Source organism: Neoarius graeffei, chromosome 9, assembly GCF_027579695.1.
Source record: "Neoarius graeffei isolate fNeoGra1 chromosome 9, fNeoGra1.pri, whole genome shotgun sequence".
NCBI classification, from domain to species: Eukaryota; Metazoa; Chordata; class Actinopteri; order Siluriformes; family Ariidae; genus Neoarius; species Neoarius graeffei.
In genome coordinates this window covers 58,730,059-58,752,224 of record NC_083577.1, presented here as the reverse complement: position 1 = coordinate 58,752,224, position 22,166 = coordinate 58,730,059, and the positions used below count along the sequence as shown (strand labels likewise).

The window sequence follows — 22,166 nt, the reverse complement described above, 5'->3', positions numbered from 1 at the left end:
TCAATGTGTTGTCAGTATGCTGGTATTCTGCTTTTGTGTTTTGATCTATGAAGGGCTGTGATCCCAGCACCTCCCTGTAATGGATGGCAGCTTTTGCTGTGGTCATGCCAGACGTAGAACCTTTGCCATGTGAATATTCCCCAGCAGCCTCCCCTGCTGGCTGCAGCATGGACCTGGAGCCTTGCTTCAGTGAGTTGCCAGATCCTCTCTCTCTCCTTGGACCCCCAGTGTCTGGTTTCCATCGACACAGAAACCCCTCATACATCACCCTAGATGCACCAGTGAACCACTATCCAGCAGGACCCAACAACAACCTCCTCAGCAACATGGGGCTTAGGTACTGTTCCACCAGCAATGTACATCCAATCAAACAACCAGAGTCTCAGCCCAGCTACCAGGCGAGACAACTCTCACAGAGCTGTGTCAACTCGGGCAATAATCGACTATACCGCAGCCTGGAAAATCTGCACTGGAATGCAGACCCTGGCATGTACACTTACAGAAGCATGGAGAGTGAGTTTGTTCTTCACTGTACCTCCAGCAGTCAGTGGTATGATGGGACTTCTCAGGGATCACAGGTCTACACTATGATGCACTCCCCTGAGAACATGGCTTTCTGTCCTCGTCAGGGACTAATGAGGAAGGACTTGCCTCTGTTTCCTCAGTGGCTTTTTCCTGCTGTGGAGGACTGGGCTATGAATGGAAATGCCCGGAAAGGCCTGAGAGACAAACTTCGCCTTCAGAGCACTCGTGTGGCCGAGCCTAACAAGCCCCTTCGCCCTCAGCCTTTGCTAAGTAACACCATTCATTCTTTTAGCGATCATGAAATGGCGTCACATTTTGGTCATCTCTCTTCTCCAGGACAAGTGAATAGCAAGAAAGAGCTGTATGCTCGACATATTACTAGCCCAGAGGAAATCAAGCAGGAGGTGCTGCGGCGGCTACAGCTTCACAGGCAGAGGAGCACTCCTAACCTGGTACTCAGCTCCAGCCAAGAAACCAACTTCAGCAAGTCACACACCTCTGAGAATGTCAGCAGTATTGCCCAACCTGCTCCTGAGAGGAAAAGACCTCCCATGAGTCGTTTGCACATCCCAACATTTGAAGAGTTCAAGAGGATGAGGCAAAAAGAGGGTGCTGAAGGCCTGGGTTCTTCAACAGCTCCACCCAGTGGAGTAGCCAGACAAGACGACCAATGCAGAGAGGGAAACTGTGAAGAGAAAGTTAAAGACAGATTACACACTGAGAGTAAAACTGTCACAGAAATCTGGCAAAACTGCACCACTACTGATGTAGCTCATCCATGTGGTTCCAGTGGAGAAGAGTTGAGTAACAGCAGGTCCACTGAAGAAGCTTCAGATACCCCAATTTGCACAGGACCTGCACCTCGCTCTCCTCTGCAACCTCAGAGTAACACTGCAGGAGAAAAGCACACTGAGAAAGCAGGAGACTCTGGAAGTGTGGATCCAGCTGTGGTCCCTTTCCCTCCCAATAGGGAGATTGCTGAGGGGGCATCAACCTGCTGTCCAGCCATACTCCTGGATGGGAAGGATCTCTCTGTTTATGGAGCCAAGATCTACAAAATGAAGGCAGACCTCCTCGGATCAGCCCTAGACCTCATAAAGAAGAGGTAAGAGTGAAATTAATTCAGTATTTCCTACAAATATCAAATATACTTTGATAGGGGTCATGGGTTTGTACATTTGGGAGGAAGGGGAGGGATTTTACAGTCCCAGTCAAAAGTTTGGACAAGCCTACTCATTTTCTACATTGTTAGAACATGAAGATATCAAAACTATGAAATAACATCTCATCTCATTATCTCTAGCCGCTTTATCCTGTTCTACAGGGTTGCAGGCAAGCTGGAGCCTATCCCAGCTGACTACGGGCGAAAGGCGGGGTACACCCTGGACAAGTCGCCAGGTCATCACAGGGCCGACACATAGGCACAGACAACCATTCACACTCACATTCACACCTACGCTCAATTTAGAGTCACCAGTTAACCTAACCTGCATGTCTTTGGACTGTGGGGGAAACCGGAGCACCTGGAGGAAACCCACGCGGACACGGGGAGAACATGCAAACTCCGCACAGAAAGGCCCTCGCCAGCCACGAGGCTCGAACTCGGACCTTCTTGCTGTGAGGCGACAGCGCTAACCACTACACCACCATGCCGCCATGAAATAACATATATGGAATTATGTGATTTTAAAAAATGTTTCATATTTTAGATTCTTCAAAGTACACTTTGCGCACAATTGGCATTATCTTAACCAGCTTCATGAGGTAGTCACCTGGAATGCTTTTCAATTAACAGCTGTGCCTCGTCAAAAGTTAATTAGTGCAATTTCTTGCCTTCTTAATGTGTTTGAGATCAAACAGTATGGCAAGAACCGCAAAACTAATTAAAGAGAAATGACAGCCATCATTATTTTAAGATATGAAGTGTCTTTTAATTAAAAAGAACAAAGAAAAAACACTGCATTAGAAGGTGTGTCCAAGGTTTTGACTGTTACTGTGTGTGATGAATTTGTGTTGTTAATCATAGTGTTTCAGCTTTATTAAAATGAATTAAACAAGCAATATTCCATACACTTCCTTGCCAAATGATTGATCTAATTTACTTCAATCAAAGATCTGTCTGAAATAATTATATATTCCTTCTGATTATATTGTTTTACAAAGATGTTTAATCTCTATATATGGAAGTCAAGTAAATACTACTCTACAGAGGTGGCACAGCCTTTTATATGAGTACAAACTGAAATTATAGTCCTTAAACCCTGATATAGACTAGGTGAAATTCTAATTATTCTATCCACATTCACTGGATATGAGCAATTGCGTTCTCTGATTGGCTACTACTAGGCTATCAGCTCATATACCGTGAGTAGAGAAAAACAAAATGGTAGAGCGTGTTGCTGAACCAACCGAGGACGAAATAAAAACTACTCGCAAACAAAACCCCAAAAATTGTAATAAAGTATTTAAAAGAAACAGAAATAGCTAAAAGAATGTCTCCTGTTCCACACTCCAGCCCAGTCGGTGGTGGTAATGCACCTTTAAGTTGTTTTGCCAACCGCCAAACAAAACCTAAAGAAGAAGAAGAAAACCCCCCAAAATACAAAAAAAGCAACAAAATATAAAATAAAAGTATTTGATGGTAAGAACGTATCTTTTTTTATTTTTCAATAATCATTATTATAGCACTTTTCACAAATTGCTGTCATTTCGCTGGTTTGTTTATGTTCTAAGCAGAAATTATTCTGTTATATAAAATTTACCAGCTGGGAGGTCCGTATCGTGAAATACCGTGATCAGGGTCTTGAAAATACTAACCGAGGCCTCTGGGCCGAGGTCAGTATTTTCAAGGCCGAGGTCACGGTATTTCACGATACGGACCGACCTTAAGCTGGCAAATAATATATTTGGTTTTTTCTTTACCAAATTCTGACAGAAAATGAGAGCACCTGAAAGGGAAAACAAAGCCAAGCCGCCATTTTGAATCCTTATTCACGGCTGTAATGCAAATGTATGATGCCATACAAGTGCACTTCCATGGCAGGAAAAAAAACTACATTTTGCCACCTATGTAGTCCACTATTCATACAAAATTGAGTCATTCAGGATTCAGCCATGTTTTTGCTCGGCATTAGCAACAGTTACAGGTTTTTGGCTTTTTCCTGAAATGTTTTCTTTTATTTTGTCTTCATCAGGGTAGTAAAACTCGCTTTCGCTGTGAACGCTGTCGTTATCACTATCCATGCTGTAAAATTAATGCTATTATACTGAAAAATGCGAAAATAAATGTTGACAAAAAATTGCTACTATGTTTGTTGTTGTTGTGAACAAGCGAGTCACCAAAGGTCCGTAACTGGGGTCCGTATCATAGGATTCTGGACCGCTCACGAGCCAATCAGAGCGCACGATTTGATGGAAACGGGACTGCGAAAAAAAATGTGTTTATTTTATCGAATTTGCAAAAAATAAAAATTATCTGTTTCTCAAAATCCAGTGAATGTTGATAGAATAAAACAATTATTCCACTCAATCTCATCGTACATGGCTTACAACCGACTCGGCGCTACACAACTTGTCAGCTATCAGGTCATATACGACTCTATTTTGTGGAATAACTATCATTAGTACAGCATGAAATCATGACTCTCATGCAAGAGTAAAAATTGCTGATTGATGCAAAACTGCTAATTTATCAATAACGTTTTCAGCTCCTGATGAAGAGTTGAGTGAGTTTTGTGTGACTGAGCTTCTCCTCAATCCTGCTTCTAAGTTGAATGGGGAGCAGGATGCAGTATGTGCTCAATAAACATGAACATATGGGTAAAAATAATCGGTAACTATCATGTATTTGTGTCGTTGTTCTGGTGGGAGTGTGTTAAATATATATCTGATGTAAACCACAAAGCCAGCCCCAGCACTGAAAAGAGCCTCATTTACTCTTTGTCTCGACAAAGAATCACTTGAATCACTTTCTTTCATAATTAAGGAAGGAAAGTGTTTTTCGCAGTCCAGTTTCCATCAAATCGTGCGCTCTGATTGGCTCGCGAGCGGTCCAGAATCCTACGATACGGACCCCAGTTATGGACCTTTGGTGACTCTCTTTGGTCAAGTTACAGTTTTATGAACAAAAATACTGTATTCCAGTCAGGCTGTCCTGCTGTTTCCTGGTGGCAGTTGGATACAGCTATAGCCAGAAAATGTGCAGAAATTTAGTGTGTCGATATGAGGAACTCCCCCTACTGTACCTGTACCATGAATTTACATGAGCTGACTACACAGCACACTGTGAGTGCTTCTTTACAAGTAGAAGTTACAAGTAGAAGTTACTGCCCATACGAAAAAGAACAGTAAAGAAATTATAAGAATTTACCACTGTCTTAGTAGTAAATCCTTATAAATATAAGGATAAATCCTTATAAGGATTTATAAATAAATATATATGCCATGTATGATTTACTCCTGAAAGTGGCCCATTTTGCATTTTCCTCATACAAATTTTTTATGAAAATCTAGTATGCATGAAGTGAACATTGTGCATGGTTTTTACAGATAAAGTGTATGATGAATTACACCGTCTTTGTATGCTTCATGTAATGTTTGTAGTTTTAAATTATATTTTACAGTTTAAAATGTACATGCCTTTTATATGTAAATCCAACACAAACATATGTGGATTTACATATAAAAGGCATGTACATTTTAAACTGTAAAATATAATTTAAAACTACAAACATTACATGAAGCATACAAAGACGGTGTAATTCATCATACACATTATCTGTAAAAACCATGCACAATGTTCATACATACTAGATTTTCATAAAAAATTTGTATGAGGAAAATGCAAAATGGGCCACTTTCAGGAGTAAATCATACATGGCATATATATTTATTTATAAATCCTTATAAGGATTTATCCTTATAAGGATTTACTACTAAGACAGTGGTAAACTCTTATAAGTTCTTTACTGTTCTTTTTCGTATGGGTGGCTAGCAATCAAATTCATTGGGTAATTAAGGGTTGGTTTTTGTTTTTGTTTTTTTGTTACTGAACAAAACTAGCTGCATTTCCAATGCAATGAGCATGGGTTTTTCAGGCATGCATCTATTTACCAGATCCTGCTGATATAGGTTTGTACCAGTGTCCCCCCGCCCGCCCTTGTGATAATCCTGTAAATGAAGGCTACTTGAGTTACAGCTTCCCTTGTGGAGAATTTACCTCCTGCTAAATGAGAGAGAGAGAGAGAGAGAGAGAGAGAGAGAGAGAATTATACATCAAGTCCATACGGTGTTTTGCACCTAGAAATTGCATCTAAAAAAAAAAAGTCAATAATTTCTTATTTCATTTGCTGCTGAAGCATTATGCATTTAAGCCTGGGCTTTAAAAAAAAGAGAGAGAGAATTGTATTTAAGCAGTATAGCCTGTCATCTTTCCTTCCTTAATTATGAAAGAAAGTGATTCAAGTGATTCTTTGTCAAGACAAAGAGTAAATGAGGCTCTTTTCAGTGCTGGGGCTGGCTTTGTGTTTTACATCAGATATATATTTAACGCACTCCCACCAGAACAACGACACAAATACATGTCGGCTAAAATTTCCTTATGTAGTCGGCGCATATCCTTTTATACATGCCATTTTTTCCTTTGTTCATGTTTTCATATTCATGCATATAGTGCATGTAGAATGTGTGTGTGCACTGTGAATTATGATTCAGTCCTGCTTATGGTTGTGCTCTCAGCAGTATTGCAGGATCATATCTATGTGCACAGATCTTTGTGACGTGTTCTGCATTAGCAATGCAGATCATGATGTGCCAGATGAGAAGAAAGGGAAATCTATTTATCAAGGGTCATATCTCTTACTACAGAAATCAATGTGATGAGATAACACAAATGTCAATGGTAAGAGAGGGTGCAGTAAATATCAAACTAAAAAAAAGAGCTATTGATGAAATGGCATTTATATCACATATACTATCTACACATACACAGAGCACAGTTAAACACACACACACACACACACACACACACACACACACACACACACACACACACACACACACACACACACACACACACACACAAGGAGTTTGAGGAATCAAAGAGCTGCATATCTTGTGAGTTCAGGTGCTAATGTGAACCGAAGCATCTAATTGCTCTTCAGCCCCTCGGAAGCACAGTGCCCACTATCCCTGGAGAAAATGGGGGATGCTCAGCCACATGCCTTGTAGAGGAGAAAGAGAGGAGGAGACTGGAATCATAAATTCACTTAATAGGTCCCTCTCCCTCCCTCCCTCCCTCCCTCCCTCCCTCCCTCCCTCTTTCATCTTCCATCACCCCCTCCCTTCTTTTTACTCCTTGTCCTCCTCCCTCAGCTGCAGTGCAGAGATCAGCGCCAAAGCCCCCGTCAGGCTGTCACATGACCAGCACGATGGTACTGACATCACCACTCCCCAGCCTGGGTGTCAATCTACCTGCGTTGCCATGACAACGCCGGCCTGCAGACAGGAGGCTTGCAGTGAAGCTACTGGACGAGAAGAGCCAAGAGAATGCGTAAGGCAATTCCCCTTCCCACACACACACACCTCTTTATTTCTCTTCATCAAGACCCTTTCTTTCTCCGGCTGTAGCCACAGACTGCAGAGTGCTGTGTCACACATGCACAGGGACTAGATGAAGCTACACATGCAGCTGCACAGCACAGACAACTGCAGACATGTAGCGGTGCACACAAACGTGCAGCTCAGAATGACTCTCTTACAGGATTAGAGGAAGGTTGCAAGCTGGTAACCGGTTTCCTTCCATTTGCATGCAAGACTGCGAGTGTGTGGATGCATAACTCCGTCTGTGTGGATGCGTGTCTGTGTTTCCTCTTTCTGTTTAAAATGCCAGCTGGTTCTTCATTGCGCCACATGCATTCGGTCTCCGGTGACTGCTGGCTGGAAGGTTGAGGGTAATATTGATCGGGTCCTTTGGTTGTATTCGTTCATGTATCTTGTATTAGGCTGATGGAATTGAGATTCGCTGTGTTCACCTTGCATCATGCATAGCTCAGCTCTGTTACCCGCACCAAGGCTCATGTGGATTGCTGTTTTGTTATTAATTACAATAGCAGCGACATCATTATTTATTCTTGGCGATACCTGCGCCTAAGGTGTCTTGTTACTCAGGCACTGATAGCAGTTGAAAGGTATCTCTGTCAGCCTAGCTTATTCAGTAACTGCTCTACTGGATGTGTTGGTGGTATACTGTGTCAAGTGTTGAGCCAGGTCTTCTGGAGGTCAACATTAGTGAATTACTATGTCCTGTTTCTAAGAAGTTGTCAATAATTTAATACTACGTCTACACACAGACTACATGTTTTGTCAATTTTGGGACCTTTCAGCCTCCTGACAGTTGCTCCTGGTTTTTTCTGAGGTGTTGAGATGTTTTTAGTACTGTGAAATTGCAACATTTTGGATTGTATCATGTAAAGTGTCATAGTTATAGTTGAGTCTAAATGTTTGAATATCCTTAGGACAAAGTAAAAAACACAAAGTAATGTAATTCATAGCAGCAAGACAAAGTGTAGGTGGCACGGTGGTGTAGTGGTTAGCGCTGTCGCCTCACAGCAAGAAGGTCCGGGTTCGAGCCCCGTGGCTGACGAGGGCCTTTCTGTGCGGAGTTTGCATGTTCTCCCCGTGTCCGCGTGGGTTTCCTCTGGGTGCTCCGGTTTCCCCCACAGTCCAAAGACATGCAGGTTAGGTTAACTGGTGACTCTAAATTGACCGTAGGTGTGAATGTGAGTGTGAATGGTTGTCTGTGTCTATGTGTCAGCCCTGTGATGACCTGGCGACTTGTCCAGGGTGTACCCCGCCTTTCACCCGTAGTCAGCTGGGATAGGCTCCAGCTTGCCTGCGACCCTGTAGAACAGGATAAAGCGGCTAGAGATAATGAGATGAGATGAGAAGACAAAGTGTGTTGGGTAAAACGTGTTCTGTCTTTATCACAACTAATAGCAATGGCCAAATAGTGTACGTTAATATGTAAATAATGAACAATACTAATATACACACCAACTGCCTCTAACCTCTTCTGTATTCTCTAATTTCTAAGAATGATCCTTGCAGCCTTGCGGGTTAAAACATCTTTTCAAGCTATTTTATTTACACTTACATGAAGCAATTCTATTTTTGTAGCTAGATTGTAAAATAAAATTGGGGGGGGGGAACATGGGAGGGTAAATTTTACCTTTGTAGACACTACTTTAAAAGGAGTGTTAAAGTTTTCTATTTACAGAGTTTATATTAGCACATTATTAGCCTCAGTAATGGGACCCAGCTTGTGGTTCAAAAGGACTTTCTCTGATTTATACTTCAAGCACTTCACCTGTGGCTGTCTTTAACTAATCAATACTAACTAATTCACTGCACAGTGTGATGAGTGGCTAGCTGACTGATGGCTCTTTATACAACCAGAAGCTCTTTGGGTCAGGATGCAGGCGCTCGAGCTCGGACGCAACCTATGAGCCAGCTGGATCAGTGAGGGCGCAGCGGGAGTGTCGCCTGCGCCCTCACTACAGCGACCCCATGCCCACTGATGCTGCTAGACGCAAGCAGCTGGAGATGAAAATTGCTGCAGCTGCACGTCTCCACAGTCAACGCAGAGACCGAGATAGTGGTGAGACCCGTAGCAGATCCTCTTCCAGTTACTCACTTTAGCTCCTTATTAAATTAGTACCAAGCTCTTTAAGTGGACTGCAATTGCTCATATACAGTATTTCATATCAGAACCAATCATGAGATATAAATGCATGTTTTCTTTTCACGTGCATAGAAGAACTCATGTTTTCCTTAATGAGGTGACAGCATGATGATGAGGTGACAACTGCTGCTCATCTGCATGAATCTAGTTTTTATTTTATTTATTTCTTTTAATGTAACTGCTGAATTGTATCACAGATTTAGTTTTAACATCACTGAGCCTTTCCTACAACCTAAGGCTATCACTCTAGTCATTTTTTTAGGAGTGTAACCACTCCTTTGTGGCAAAGACTTGCCTTTAGCAACTTTTGCCTTTCATTTTAACGCCATAGTGGTTCTGCCTCTACAGACTTTGGATAAACCACCTTCCATTCCGTAACCCACATCCAGTCTGGGGGTGCTTTACTTTTGTTTGTGCCTTCTCCTAAAAGTCCAAGCAGTTTCCTTTGTCCTGTATATACTGAAACTGCGGTACATACTCCACAAATCATATAGTCAAGCAAAGCATAACATCCCCTGTGTGTTTTCTGCGTCAGGTATGCGCACAGTTAGGGGTCACTCTGAGCCTAGAGGAGAAGGTCGCAATGGACGCCTGGGTGTGAATCGTGCATGTCAGCACCGCTGGAGCACAGTGAGCAGTGTGAGTGCAGACAGTGGTGTGGTGGGGCTGAGCGATGAGCGTGAGGATGAGGAAGAGCCACGCCAAACTCACCGCAGTGCTGGGGCTGAAGTGGAGCGAGTGGACAGCGGTATCGGATCTGGACTTGCACCAGGATGGAAGAGACCCTCAGAATCATTTAAAACATGGGAGGCTCAGCGGCCATGCCCAGACTGTGGCCACCGAGACACCACTCGAGAAGAGGGCATGTGTGAGCGATGCTCAAAGTTACGGACCGAGCGCAAGGAGGCCATTCTGGAGTTCCTCAACACAGAGTCGAGCTACGGCGAGGATCTGCGCATCATCAAGGAAGAGTTCTACTTCCCCATGCAGAGTGCAGGACTGCTCACAGCCGAACAGTTGACCGTGGTCTTCAGCAATGTGCAGGAGCTTATTGATGTGAACGACAGGTTCACCGAGCATCTGCAGGACAACATTGACCAGGCACTCGATCAGGTAAGGACACAGCAACTACTGCACCATTACAACGTTGAACAGATGTTCCAGCACAAACACCCGTAATAAACTGCATATCGGAAGTTTTCTTTAAAGAATAACATTTTATTGTTGTAGTACTTTTTATGTATCAAACTTGCTCTACAAACATCAGTGCCTCACCACCATAATGCAGGCCAAGGGTGGCCTGGAACCATATGATAAATTGAGTGTGTTTTGTTTTAAATATGTAGGGAGATGAAGATCTGCTCACTGTATGCATTGGAGAAATCTTCTTGGAGTTTGTCAGCATGCTACCAGCCTTTCAAACCTACTGCTTGCAGCAATCAACATCTGTCAACATGCTTAACACACTGGAGAAGGAAAAAGAGTTGCTTAGGTATTAAAAAAAAAAGCTGCTTAGACCATTTTCATAATTTTTTTCTAATCTATTCCAACTGCACACAGGCCTAGGCAGCGTCTTTAAAGAACAGAGCGTACATTTACTGTGAGAAAATTTTAAACAAACATGCTAATCTGTGGGCATTCCCAAAGTCTCATCTCATCTCATTATCTCATCTCATCTCATTATCTCTAGCCGCTTTATCCTTCTACAGGGTCGCAGGCAAGCTGGAGCCTATCCCAGCTGACTACGGGCGAAAGGCGGGGTACACCCTGGACAAGTCGCCAGGTCATCACAGGGCTGACACATAGACACAGACAACCATTCACATTCACACCTACGGTCAATTTAGAGTCACCAGTTAACCTAACCTGCATGTCTTTGGACTGTGGGGGAAACCGGAGCACCCGGAGGAAACCCACGCGGACATGGGGAGAACATGCAAACTCCACACAGAAAGGCCCTCGCCGGCCACAGGGCTCGAACCCGGACCTTCTTGCTGTGAGGCGACAGCGCTAACCACTACACCACCATGCCACCCCATTCCCAAAGTCATTTTACTCTTTAATGTTAGACTGTTATAATTGTTATTTTGTTTTTGATTGTGTTTTGGCATATCTTTATAATCCAACATGGGCAATTGGTTCTACAGTCAGCAGTATCCAAACAAACACCAGACAAATAATAAATAGACAATAAATACAACTTAAACATCCCATTTGTTTCAAGTAAAAAAAGCCACCGGACAAGACACTGGTTTTGTTTCCCTACTGGACATTTACTGGGGTGATTCTTTGCAGGGGGGCGGCACAGTGGTGTAGTGGTTAGCGCTGTCGCCTCACAGCAAGAAGGTCCGGGTTCGAGCCCTGTGGCCGGCGAGGGCCTTTCTGTGTGGAGTTTGCATGTTCTCCCCATGTCCGCGTGGGTTTCCTCCGGGTGCTCCGGTTTCCCCCACAGTCCAAAGACATGCAGGTTAGGTTAACTGGTGACTCTAAATTGACCGTAGGTGTGAATGTGAGTGTGAATGGTTGTCTGTGTCTATGTGTCAGCCCTGTGATGACCTGGCGACTTGTCCAGGGTGTACCCCGCCTTTCGCCCATAGTCAGCTGGGATAGGCTCCAGCTTGCCTGCGACCCTGTAGAACGATAAAGCAGCTAGAGATAATGAGATGAGATTCTTTGCAGGTGCTGATTTTACTATCGCAAAAATCCTTTTAGTTTCCCACTGAAGTGAATATTTAACTTTGTTATTTTAATTCCTATTTTAGTTATTTTCTACAACAGTTTACCAAAAAACATGAGCTAAAAGTCCATGAAGTAGCGTTTCAGATATTTCATTGACATCATGCTAGAGCCTCCTTCGTAATGCATATACAAAGACTTTTAAAAGCATACCATTTATATTTCAAAGTACATACAATATACATTATTTTTATGCAAAAGCCTTTAGAGCATCTGCATAATTTTGAATGTCACAACCATTATACTGATACAATCACTGCATACCTGTAATATGTAAATTCATATCTTACTTTAGAATACTGGTCACATGACCAGACTGTCTCATGGATGCTAAGCTTGTGCAGGCATTGTGATATATTGGAAATCAATATGAATTTATACATTATTGTTTTTTTGAGTTTTTTTTTTTTTATTATGGCTGTCCACTAGGATTTTCCTTGACGTATCCCAGAATGACAATACGGCCCTGCGGCGCATGAATCTGCGCTCCTTCCTCATGGCTCCACTGCAACGTGTGACCAAGTATCCGCTGCTCTTGAGCCGCATCATCAAGGCCACGAACGAATACCATCCTGATTACGAGCGTCTGAAGGAGGCCAAAAGTCGTGTGGAGTCTCACCTGGAGCACATCAACATGAAAAGCAAGCAGGAGGGCACAGCCACGTGGTCCCTGCGCTCATTCCGGCGCGAGAGCCGCAAGAACCGTGAAGTGATCAACATTGAGATGAGAGAGACATCCATGAAGCTTGTAGGCTGGGCTCGTGAGAGCACACGCTTTATTATGGAGGGTCCGCTGCAGATCTCACAGCCTGCTGATGGCCAGTGGGTAAAAAAAGGCAGCAAGTCCCTCAAGTTCCAGAATGTTCAAAGCCTTCTAATGGTGCGCACATCAGACGGGGGAGTACGCGGAGACCAAACGGAGGCCTTCGAGACAGTGCAGGACGGTGTGCTGGTACTGATTAAAGATAAAAGTAGTGGCAAGTTTGCTGTACTGCGTGAACCCATCCATCTGGCTAACTGTGTGGTTTCAACCGACCCGGACTGTGATGACACGTTTGAGGTGCTGGACATCCGACGCGAAGCCTTTGTTTTACGTGCCTCTGACAAATCACGTACACAGCAGTGGTTTCGGCTGATTAAGAGGTATGCATGTGATCTGGGGCTCTGGAGAAAAAGACGCAACGCACTCCCTAATATAATGATCAACACGTCCCAGAACCGCTCTTGAGACTTATTTACGCAACTCAAATCTGGTGGAAACATTTAAATAATATTTAATTGACAGTATTACGATATGGAAAACAAATGGTTGATGATTTGGCCAGAAAAGTGCACTTTCTATAGGTAAACACTGACCTTCACAAAAAGAAGGGAAATCAGTTTTTGGTGGACCAAAATGAGAACATGGTTAAGAACATCATTGGCTACAGATTGTGCAATTTGCTATTGACATAAATGTTTTCAGTTATTATTTGTAACAGCATGAGTGAAAATATTTGTTTAAAAATTATATTGAGAGAGAAAATTACAGTATCGTTAGAAATCCTTTTCAACAAAGACGCACAAAAGTGACTATTAGTGTAATGTGTGAAGACTGAGCCAGATTCCATGTGTTTTTTTTTCCTTTAATATATGTCACAGCCCTCTTCCTCTCTTTTCAGTAATGTGAAAAATGACAAAATGTTCCATTCCCACTACCAGTGAAGTGTCCAAGGCAGTTTGTGTATGTGTCACTGTAGTTACATTTTAATGAGCTTCTCACGACATCTGAATCTTAAAATACCCAAATACCTGCATTATTAGCACTGTGCTGGGGAACCAAGCAGCAATAATGAACAAGCATATTGTAGCTACAGTAATGCTGGCTTTAATTCACCATGAACCTTACTGACACACTGCAGTAAGATAAACATAACATTTGTTTTATTTACATATATAGTAGCAAGTCTTTTCATTAACCAGTTATGTAGATTTCATTAATTGCTGTTGCCACACTAAAGGTCATGGTAAAACTGCATCTGGTCATGATATAGTAGCAGTAACTTTAAATATTGGAGTGTCAGAAAGAGATCTTCCATCAAGAAATATTGTTCAGTTGGTCATTTGATAATTGATAAGAAGAAGAAAAAAACCCGTGTGCCTTTCATTTGATTGCCTCCTGACACCTCAGAGCCAGTCTCTCCCACTCCAATGAAATCTTATGAGAAAATTTATCATTCTCCAAACTTCTCCAATCATCTCTGTCAAGCTGATAAAAAGTCTTATTTTCTGTTGAATGCACTTTAGTCTGTCATGTGGGAATATTTGTTTTTATTAAAAGCTTTACTCCTTATTTTCAAAGCTTTACAAGAAAGTTGATGGTTGACGAGCAATATCCATCAACCAAATCATCTAGTGTGGCATTTTCCAAATTATGTTCTAATGATAAATATAATTTGTGTTTTAAACATGTATTTTCTTATGCATTTCACTTATGAGCATGCATAATATAAGTCAAATTAAATTGTCAAACATCCATCCATCCATGATCCGTAGCCGCTTATCCTGTGCAGGGTCGTGGGCAAGCTGGAGCCTATCCCAGCTGACTATAGGCGAGAGGCGGGGTACACCCTGGACAAGTCGCCAGGTCATCGCAGGGCTGACACATAGAGACAAACAACCATTCACACACACATTCACACCTACGGTCAATTTAGAGCCACCAATTAGCCTAACCTGCATGTCTTTGGACTGTGGGGGAAACCGGAGCACCCGGAGGAAACCCACGTGGACACTGGGAGAACATGCAAACTCCACACAGAAAGGCCCCCGTCGGCCACTGGGCTCGAACCCGGACCTTCTTGCTGTGAGGCGACAGTGCTAACCACTACACCATTGTCAAACATGTATTTGCATTTTTGTGCACAGCAGTGTAATTTAAGTTTCAGCATCTAAGCTTTTTCTAAACAGATTCTGCCATATTAAAAAAGTAATAGTGATTCTTACATTTGCGATGGCACTTTCTCATCCCAATGCTATCAACGGGATATTCAGAGGGACTTTTTTCAAAAAAGATGTGTTTCAGAGGAAGTATAAACTTGTAGAGGTGCTTGCAGACTTTCCTGCAATATTAAAAAATATATATATGGAGGTAACAATTGCGCAGGTTATTTTAATGCTGGCCATGAATGACATTTTACGACTGATTTCTTCTTTCAGCCCGAATGGATTTCATTGTTTTCCTCTTGGCAGTTTGAAGTTTTCACAAAAACCATTCTCAGCAATGCTGACTTGCATCAAACTTGCATCACCCAATCATGTGGCAGCAGCTCCATGCATAAAATCAAGCAGATACAGGTATAGAGCTTCAGTTAATGTTCACATCAAACATCAGAATGAAAGAAAAAAAAAATGATCTCTGTGACTTTAACTGTTACATGATTGTTAGTACCAGAAGGCCTAGTTTGAGTATTTCAGAAACTGCTGAGCTCCTGGGATTTTCACACAACAGTCTCTAGAGTTTAGACAAAGTGGTGTAAAAAACATCCTATGAGCTGAGGATGTTGTTGAGACAGACCAGAGAAGCGTGACCAGACTGGTCTGAGCTGACAGGAAGTCTATAGTAACTCAAATAATTTATCTTTACAACAATGGCGAGCAGAACAGCATCTCAGCATGAACAAAATATCAAACCTTGAGGCGGATGGGCTACAACAGCAGAAGACCACATCTGGTTCCACTCCTGTCAGCCAAGATCATGAATCTGAAGCTCTCATGGGTACAAGCTCACCCAAACTGAACAGCTGAAGACTGGAAAAAGACCAAGTGATTTTCTTTTTCTAATCTTCAACTGTCCGGTTTCTGTGAGGCTGTACCCATGAGCGCCTCAGATTCCTGATCTTGGTTGACAGGAGTGGAACCTGATCAGGTCTTCTGCTGTTGTAGCCCATCCACCTCAAGGTTCGATATTTTATTCATGCTGAGATGCTTTTCTGCTTGCCATGGTTGTAAAGAGTGATTATATGAATTACTATATCCTTCCTGGCAGCTTGAACTAATCTGGGGTGGGTTTCCCAAAAGCATCGTAGCACAAAGATCATTGTTAAATGGTAGAGCGAGCATCACAATGAACTCTCTCTCCTAGTTAAGATGTTCTTAGCGTTAAGAGGTTTTTGGGAAACCCACCCCTGGCCATTTTCTTTGACCTTTCTTATCAACAAGGTGTTTCCACCTACAGAACTGTCGCTCACTCAATCTGTTGTATATAAAAATCCCAGCAGATCAGCAGTTTCTGAAATACTCAAACCAGCTCGTCTGGCACCAACAACCATGCCACTTTTGTCACAGAGATCACAATTTTTCCTAGTTCTGATGTTTGATGTGAACATTAAGCCCTTGACCTGTATCTGCATGATTGTATGCATTGTGCTGCATAAATGAGCAGAGGTACAGGTGTTCCTAATAAAGCAGATGGTGTGTGTGTGTGTATATATAGTGTACGTTTTCTGAAATTTTCTGTAGTTACAATATTCCTAACATTTTTATTGATGCATTTCATCCTTCAGTTCACAGGAAATATGCGATGTTTGAGTGTACATGTGACAAATAAAAGCTGCTTCTTCTACATTTTAAACATATAAAGCTTATATATGAGAAAATGCACTGACAGTTTGCTTAGAAAAATCCAGCTCACCTATTTCACTTGCTAAAGAGTGCTATAAATGCCCATCAACTAGAGTTTTAACTCCAGCCAGAATTACAAGTGGACTTGCTGCAGCATGGAAAAAGGCCCTTATTTTCTCGGTATAAAACAAACAGACTGAGCTGGGAAGACCGGCTGTGCATGCCTTTTAGTCAGACATCACTTCCTCTGAAACATGAAATGTCCATTCAAAATCCCACCTAGAGCACATGACTGACAGGTCTAGTTCAATGAATATGTAAATACATACAGGCTTGTAAAGGTGTTTTATTTTGTCCCAGGCATATCAAAAGACAGGAAAGTGCAATTCCAAATGTCCAGATTGTTATTGCTTTTTCAATACAGTGCAAACATCGAACAGATATTAAAAATAAAATTCTAATAGATTTTGCAGTTTAATTTTGGTATTAATTGCATTAACTGCTGTGCAGAGGAACAAATATGAATCCCCGTTTTGCAATTGAATTATAATTATCTCTTATGTAGACTCATGAGGGAACCGCAATTGCAAACACAGTTTAAACTACCATTTTTTTTAATTAGCACTTGAATAAAAGTCCAGAAAATGCTGCCATAATTCAGATTATTTAAGTTAGCATTTACACTGGTAGACATGAATTATTAATATATGCCTACAGAGGTAGAACTTTTTTTCATTACAAAAATGAATCATCAATGGCATCATAAACACTGCAGCTTCTACAGTATATTACTCAGTCGAAGAGGGGTTTAACATTTTTTTTTTTAACTGAGACCAAACCTGCTGTTCTTTTCTTTATTTATAAAACCTAATTTAATATTTTCCATGTGTAAAAAGTGGTGAATTATATTAAATATAAATGAACAAGAATGAGTGAATTTTTTTCATTAGGTACATGTTTACTAAAAAGGAGTTTATTTGTGATGCATTTTAATTCACAATTTTAACACAGTGAGTGAAAGAGACTCGTAAGTCAAATTAATTCAGTAGTAATATACAGACATCATTCCATGAGGAAAAGTGCATATTATTACTGCTGACACCTTTGGACTAGTGTTGAAGTCAAAATAGGTACTTCAATGTATTGTGTCAAATAGGACTTAGGCATACATTTATAAAACAGGCCAATCACATGCATGGCTCAACATTACATATCAAGTAACCAAACAATAACTGCTTTCACAAAAAAAAAAACTGAATTTTTGAATCTGAGGACTATGAGAAGTGTAGTTTTACAAAACTGCTGTCTTCAGACCATACAGAACATGCCATAATCTAACGTTACTTATAAATAAGTTTTGAAAAATGTATCTGAGAGCATCCATGAGAGCAGAAGCATACTGACAAGATTGTAGAGAGGGGGAATCGAGCAATACTGTCACCTTCAGGAAAGAACATACTTTGCCTTTCCATGTATCATCTTTTCAGTCACCATACAAGCAAAACGTGCAAAACTATTTTTAAGCAGAAATGTTCTGAATAAAAATTCTTCATATCAAAAGTATTAGGGCTTGAAAAGAACACTGATAAATGTGCACCTCTATTCTTGTGAATATGTCTGTACTGAAGAGGGGAGGGAGAGGGAAAGAAAAAACCCAGATGTAGAAATATTCAAATATTTTTCTCAAAAGTAGCAGCTTTGTGTAGTTTAGCTGAATCATTCTAATCACTTCCATAGACAGGTACAGCTTCGTCTTACTCCCACCTCAGTACAAGTTATTTATATTTAAAAAAAAAAAAAAAAAAAAAAAAAAACACTGTAGGTCACATTTTTTTACCATAACTCACTTTCACTTATTGTACAATCAATAATATTACAGACCTCAGTGATCTTGAGCAAAAAATTAAAAATTAAATATTTTAAAAATCACCTCATCCCAGTGTCAACCACATCCAATGTTTATACAATGTTTTAATAAAAAAAAAAAAAAAAAGGGAGGGGGGGGGGGTGATGATAACCAGCACAGAACAATAAAGAATAGCAAAATGACATCCACCCAAGCATACAGATGAACTGTACATGAGTAAACTTCCTCCATTTCACAGCTTCTCACATTTTTATCAGGCCTAAACAGCTTTCCACTAGGGCAGACAGTTGGCTATAAAATCCACACCACTGTCAAAGGCTACTGGGGCTTCAACACCTCCATCCGATTTTCTTTTCCTCCATGTGCCTGCCCACTGGCAGGTTAAATCTCCATTCTTGCACTCATGGAGAATCCCAGCCAGGGTATTTGCCCCAAGGCCTCTTCTGTTCCTCTCGTCTCTACTTATCTCCCCCGGCTTCCTGCTCCTTTGCAAGGCCACGGATAGATAGGTCATACACTACCTCCTCTATCTTCTTCACGTCATACTTGAGACCATCATAGCGTTTACGAAGTGGGTCATTTTTCAGATTCAGCAGGCGAAAACCAGAATCAAGTTCGTTGATGAAATTTGAGATACGAAGAGGCCGTCCATAGTCTCCAGCTGTTACACTATTGACTGCCAACCTTGACTGTGGAGTTAAAAATAGATTTTAGCTTGTGACACGTTACAAAAATCCTTCAAAAGACCTGACAGTTAAATGTCTTACCAGTTCACTGGCCAAAATAAGAATCCCCGCTAGATAATCTTCAAGGTCTAAATGGAATCCTTTTTCTCTGTCCACTTCAACTGTACACACCAGAAGTTGTTGCTTTATCAAGACATTCAACAAGAAGCCATATAAAAAACTTAAAGGAAAATCATAATACATACTTCCAAGTATTTTTGCCACCTCCTCTCGTGTCACCAAGGACTCGCTCTCCAAATAAACCACAAAAGCAGCAAGAAACGTCAGGCGCTGCAGAACAAACCTCCAGTGCTCATGAAACCTGGGCAAAGTTAATTCAATATTGCTTTGCTAGGTGGTTCATAAAAATGAATACCAATTCAGGTAAAACTTCTTCACATTACACTATATATGCCATAGGAGTTTCTACACTGACCTGTAATACTGCTCCACAGGGAACTTTGTTTTCAGCTCACCAATTTGGGTTTGAACGGTACAAAACAGCTCCCTGGCCTTCAGACACTTGTTGGGAACTGGTGGGAAAGCACAGACTATTATATACTCCTACAGTATTATGGTCAACTGTTGAAATAATATTATTATATTTTTTTATTATTTCTTTATTGATGAAGCCAACATCACTGGGGGATGATGTACAGAGGGGTCCTCCAATATAAACATGTAAACAATATAAATACATCTCATCTCATTATCTCTAGCCGCTTTATCCTTCTACAAGGTCGCAGGCAAGCTGGAGCCTATCCCAGCTGACTACGGGCGAAAGGCGGGGTACACCCTGGACAAGTCGCCAGGTCATCACAGGGCTGACACAGACAACCATTCACACTCACATTCACACCTACGGTCACTTTAGAGTCACCAGTTAACCTAACCTGCATGTCTTTGGACTGTGGGGGAAACCGGAGCACCTGGAGGAAACCCACGTGGACACGGGGAGAACATGCAAACTCCACACAGAAGGGCCCTCGCCGGCCCCGGGGCTCAAACCCAGGACCTTCTTGCTGTGAGGCGACAGTGCTAACCACTACACCACCGTGCCGCCCCAATATAAATACATTACAAATGTAATTATAACTAAAATAGCTAAATTCTACATTACTTTTCCAAAAGTAAAATAAGATCACTGCAATCATACTACACCACCATCAATCACCAGAATCCCTTCCAGCTCATCATAAAAGATCAACTCAAAAGGACCCTGTCGACATGAATAATACAGTAGCAATAGATACTCGGAATGTGAGTGTGAATGGTTGTCTGTGTCTATGTGTCAGCCCTGTGATGACCTGGCGACTTGTCCAGGGTGTACCCCGCCTTTCGCCCGTAGTCAGCTGGGATAGGCTCCAGCTTGCCTGCGACCCTGTAGAATAGGATAAAGCAGCTAGAGATAATGAGATGAGATAAATACTCGTTTATACGTTAAATTGAAGCTCTAGCTAGGCCACTCTTGAAAGCTGTTAAAGTAGGCGGTTCTCTAAGAGAGATCTAAGGAGTTCCAGCCATCGGCAGCAAAGTTAATGGTGGACCAATGTCCCCATCTCCTATTAGCAGTGGTTTTACAGATGTTATTTCTGGACCTAGTATTATAGTTGCAAAAATTCTTATTGAATGAACACTGTTAATCATGAGAAAATAGTTCTAATGATTGTCCACTTACTGTCTTTGAAGCCACTTGGTTGGTGGACACTTTGAAGGATGGTGAGTGTCTCTCTGGCAGTCTGCTCAAGCATTTGGACAACTTTTCTTATGTCCTACAAGAAAAAAAGGAGGCATATATTTTCTAACAGGAACAATGCTCTGACTGGGAAAAGGTTAAACCTTTTGCTGCTTTGCAGGTAGGTAACTAATGACCATGTTGTTAAACCTGATCCAGTCCCACAACTGTGTAAACATGTTTTCGAACCACGATTCCACGAAATTGTATACGTGGCTTTCAGCTAAAACTGCTTTACTTATTTAACATTTAGACGATCACATGTTTTAGACATATTCACCTGTTAATGAGCATGAACTATTCCACCTTACCTCGCGAATATCTTGATCTGCAGTTAAAAAACCCTGGATGTAGCTAAACATCTCTGGAACTGACATGGCTACCTCGTAGAAGTTCTTCAGCACGACTTCAACAACGGGGCGAATATAACTCGCTGGAACAAGTGTGAAGTATAGCGTGAGACAGAACAAGAAACTAAAGAAATAAAATCACCACAAGCTGTAATATTACGCTCCGGCCTTCCTTTCTCTCCTGTAGTCCAAGCGAAGAACCATTCTAAGTCATCAACGTGCTCTTCTTGAAAAGCCCATCCCCTGATAGTCGCGTAGTGATGACGTCACTGCAATGCGGGCTCTCCTTTACCACGTGAGCTCATTCTGCGGATTTTTTGAAATGCTTCTGAAACTTTATACAGTAATTTGTGTATATCATGGGTGTCGCCACCATTGAATGTGAAGGGGACGTGCCCCCTTCACATTTCATAGTTCTTCGTTTGCCCCCCCCCCCCCCCAACATTTAACATAAAATATTAGTTCACCCAGCTCCAGGGGCGGATCTAGAAAAATATTTATGGGATGGCAAGAGGGGGGCAGGAATTTTTGAGGGGTGGCAACGTATTACAGACGTAGAGTGGGGGAAAAAGCCCCCCTTAAGGAAAATTCAGTTTTTCTCCAAGTTGAAATGAACCATGTGTTTAGTTTTAATCATAGTTTTTGACAACAGTGACAAGAACAATAATGCCACCTAAAGTTTGCCTAAAGTTAATACTTAATTTCTTTTTAACAAAAACAAACATTGTGCCAGGCGGCACGGTGGTGTAGTGGTTAGCGCTGTCGCCTCACAGCAAGAAGGTCCTGGGTTCGAGCCCCGGGGCCGGCGAGGGCCTTTCTGTGTGGAGTTTGCATGTTCTCCCCGTGTCCGCGTGGGTTTCCTCCGGGTGCTCCGGTTTCCCCCACA

General features: G+C 41.8%; 2 protein-coding genes across 2 annotated transcripts; one reads left to right on the top strand and one right to left on the bottom strand.

Moving 5' to 3' along the window:
- Positions 1 to 83: 83 nt before the first annotated feature.
- On the top strand, positions 84 to 13,229 carry si:dkey-91i10.2 (uncharacterized protein LOC555224 homolog). Its single transcript, XM_060930567.1, has 6 exons — positions 84 to 1,630; positions 6,898 to 7,075; positions 8,983 to 9,181; positions 9,801 to 10,378; positions 10,612 to 10,757; positions 12,431 to 13,229. The coding sequence occupies exons 1-6, from the start codon at positions 84 to 86 to the stop codon at positions 13,227 to 13,229; spliced, it is 3,447 nt and encodes a 1,148-aa protein (XP_060786550.1).
- Positions 13,230 to 18,583: 5,354 nt separating this feature from the next.
- tsn (translin) lies at positions 18,584 to 21,519 on the bottom strand. Its single transcript, XM_060928785.1, has 6 exons — positions 21,242 to 21,519; positions 20,874 to 20,967; positions 19,632 to 19,728; positions 19,402 to 19,517; positions 19,238 to 19,317; positions 18,584 to 19,159 (listed from the first exon to the last, which is right to left on the bottom strand). Exons 1-6 carry the CDS (start codon positions 21,305 to 21,307, stop codon positions 18,929 to 18,931), a joined length of 684 nt encoding a protein of 227 aa, XP_060784768.1. The 5' UTR covers positions 21,308 to 21,519; the 3' UTR covers positions 18,584 to 18,928.
- Between the last annotated feature and the right edge of the window lie 647 nt (positions 21,520 to 22,166).